The sequence below is a fragment of the Berghia stephanieae genome, chromosome 12 (assembly GCF_034508935.2).
Source record: "Berghia stephanieae isolate SIO BIC M18660-M18661 chromosome 12, UCSD_Bste_1.3, whole genome shotgun sequence".
Taxonomy (NCBI): domain Eukaryota; kingdom Metazoa; phylum Mollusca; class Gastropoda; order Nudibranchia; family Aeolidiidae; genus Berghia; species Berghia stephanieae.
Window position 1 is genome coordinate 27619440 of NC_088371.1, and position 2500 is coordinate 27621939.

Genomic DNA, 2500 nt, shown 5'->3' on the forward strand with positions numbered 1-2500 from the left:
TTCTTCGTCCTCGACCACGCTTGCCTTCTATCTTTCCCTCTGCAATGGTCTTCTGTAGTGAGTCGTGCCTTCTTATGTGGCCGAAATATCGGGTTATCCTCTTTCTAATAGTAGAAATGATCGTTGTTGATGTTATTCCTAAAGTTTGGAGTACTTGATGATTTGTTTTCTTTTCCTTCCAGGATACCCTTGCAATTCTTCTATAGGTCCACATCTCAAATGCTCTGAGTTTCTTTTCTAGTGTCTTTGTCAGAGACTGTACATTAATTCACCAAATTTAGCAAAATCAACCTGAACTTAAAAGACATTATTTTTCTCTCCTTCTATTTCGAAACGGCAAAAATGCGACACTAATATATTTTGGGTAATATAATTGTGTGAAACAAAATTGTCAAAGATAGCTCAACAAGCTTTTATAGCCCAGTTTTCAGATCATTAAAGGAAAACAACTTTTTTTAAACATAGGATAATCTAACTTTACTCAGAAAAATAGTGAGAGAGGAGTGTGAGATCACACTCTTGTTAACCAAACGATGTTTGTCGCACTGCTGCAATAAGCTTCAAAAGTCGTAACGTCACTTCCCTCGAATGACGCATGGTAACGTAGTTACTGGCTCTCAACTATCGGAACAATGGCGGACGCCCTTATGATATATTTCTCCGACGAGCATAAAATCGTATCCAGAGGAAAAAAAAAACATTATAAATATGATCATTTTTTTGCTTTTACACATTCTGAACACACCTTTAGCATGAAGAATAAAAAGTACAGATTTTCTTTGTTTAGAACCACGATGGCCGCCGTTGCTGGGCGACGTGACATCAGACTATTGAATCCAATTCCGAAATAGAAGGAGAGAAAAATGAGATCACGTTGATTTTGGTACATTTGGTACATTTGGTAATACAGTGTGGGTCTATATGGCTAATGGGCATAAATCGACGTGTACGTATATGCAGGTCTGACATCCGAATCCACTTATGGGCATAGTTTAACATTGTTGTAATGGACAATATTTTGCGTCATATTTTGAGATTTCCATTACAACAATGAGCCCATAAGGAATTGGGTTATCAGACCTGCAAATAAGTGCACGAAGGCATAAATCTATGGCTCTTCGTCAGAAGACGGTGAAAATCAGATGTAAATATCTATAACGGTTTAAGAATGATAAATAAGTCTATGAAATCAGGGAAAGATTTAATGGACACCATGTATTATTAAATTAGTTTACAGCACCGAACAGCACCGATAATAGAGATTAGAAAGTGATTGAATGAGAGGTCAAAAAGTCGCTATTTAGCGACTCTTAATGAAATATATTTCTTTTCGATACATATGAAACAAAATAAATTATCAAAAGACAGAGTATTATATTTTTTAAATTTCTGACTGATATTTATTGTTTAAACTTAATTTGAGGAATCAAAGTTATCAATGCCACTTCTTTGCAAGGAATACCGCTCTCCGCAAATTATTTTAATAAAAAAAACAACAAAAAAACAAAATTGAGCTTTTATATAGCGCAATATCCACTTAACGTGCTCAAAGCGCTTTACAAGGTTCCCTGGTCAACAGCAACATTTAACATGTAGGACGAGACATGACGCCTTTTAGGCGATATTACAATTTTTCGGACAAAGACGGCTGTTAACGGCCAGGTACTCATTTTACACCTGAGTACGGTGAGAGAATGTGAGTAAAGAGTCTTTTCCAAGGATTCAACTATGCGAGGCTCGAACCCAGGACCTTCCGATCCGAAAGCGAGTGTCATACCACTAGACCACCTAGCCGCACAAAGAGAGGTAATTTAATTTTAGTTCTACAAATCGTCAAAGATATAATTTGCTGTAGTCGATTGCTTCTAAATAAGCATCTTTATAATGATGATGATTATAGTGATGATGATGGTGATGATAATAATACTAATGATAATACTTATTTACTTATGGATACTTATGGATTGTTTCCAGCACAGGTCCTTATAGGTCCTCTTCGCCAGACTCTATTTTTTTCATAGTCGTTGTGATTTAAGTTTCTTCTTTTTAATAATAATGATAATGATAATAATAATAATAATAATAATAATAATAATAATAATAATAATAATAATAATAATAATAATAATAATAATAACAATAATAAATAATAATAATAATAATAATGATAATAATAATAATAATAATAATAATAATAATAATAATAATAATAATAATATAATAATGGCTATGATTGACAGGCTAATGACAATAATGATGATGATGATGATGATGATTATGATGATGATGATGATGATGATGATGATGATGATGATGATGATGATGATGATGATATCAATAATGTAACGTTTTCAACGTCCCAATTAATACCCAGACACGCATCATTGCCACCAACTGTCTCCACATTCTCCCCGTCTTCGACATCATAGCCGTCATGAACCAGGGACGTATTGTAGAGGTGGGTCCATACAACCAGCTTATAAAGCATGACGGTGCCTTA

At 34.1% G+C, this 2500-nt stretch overlaps 1 protein-coding gene across 1 annotated transcript in view; it reads left to right on the forward strand.

Annotated features, from left to right (window-relative positions):
- Nucleotides 1–2500, forward strand: part of LOC144957607 (multidrug resistance-associated protein 1-like) — a 16755-nt gene that overhangs the window by 9979 nt on the left and 4276 nt on the right. Inside the window, exon 4 of the mRNA XM_078888951.1 lies at nucleotides 2375–2500. This exon is cut by the window's right edge and continues 70 nt beyond it. Within this exon, the coding sequence (XP_078745077.1) occupies nucleotides 2375–2500 (126 nt within the window). The remainder of the gene's footprint in view (nucleotides 1–2374) is intronic.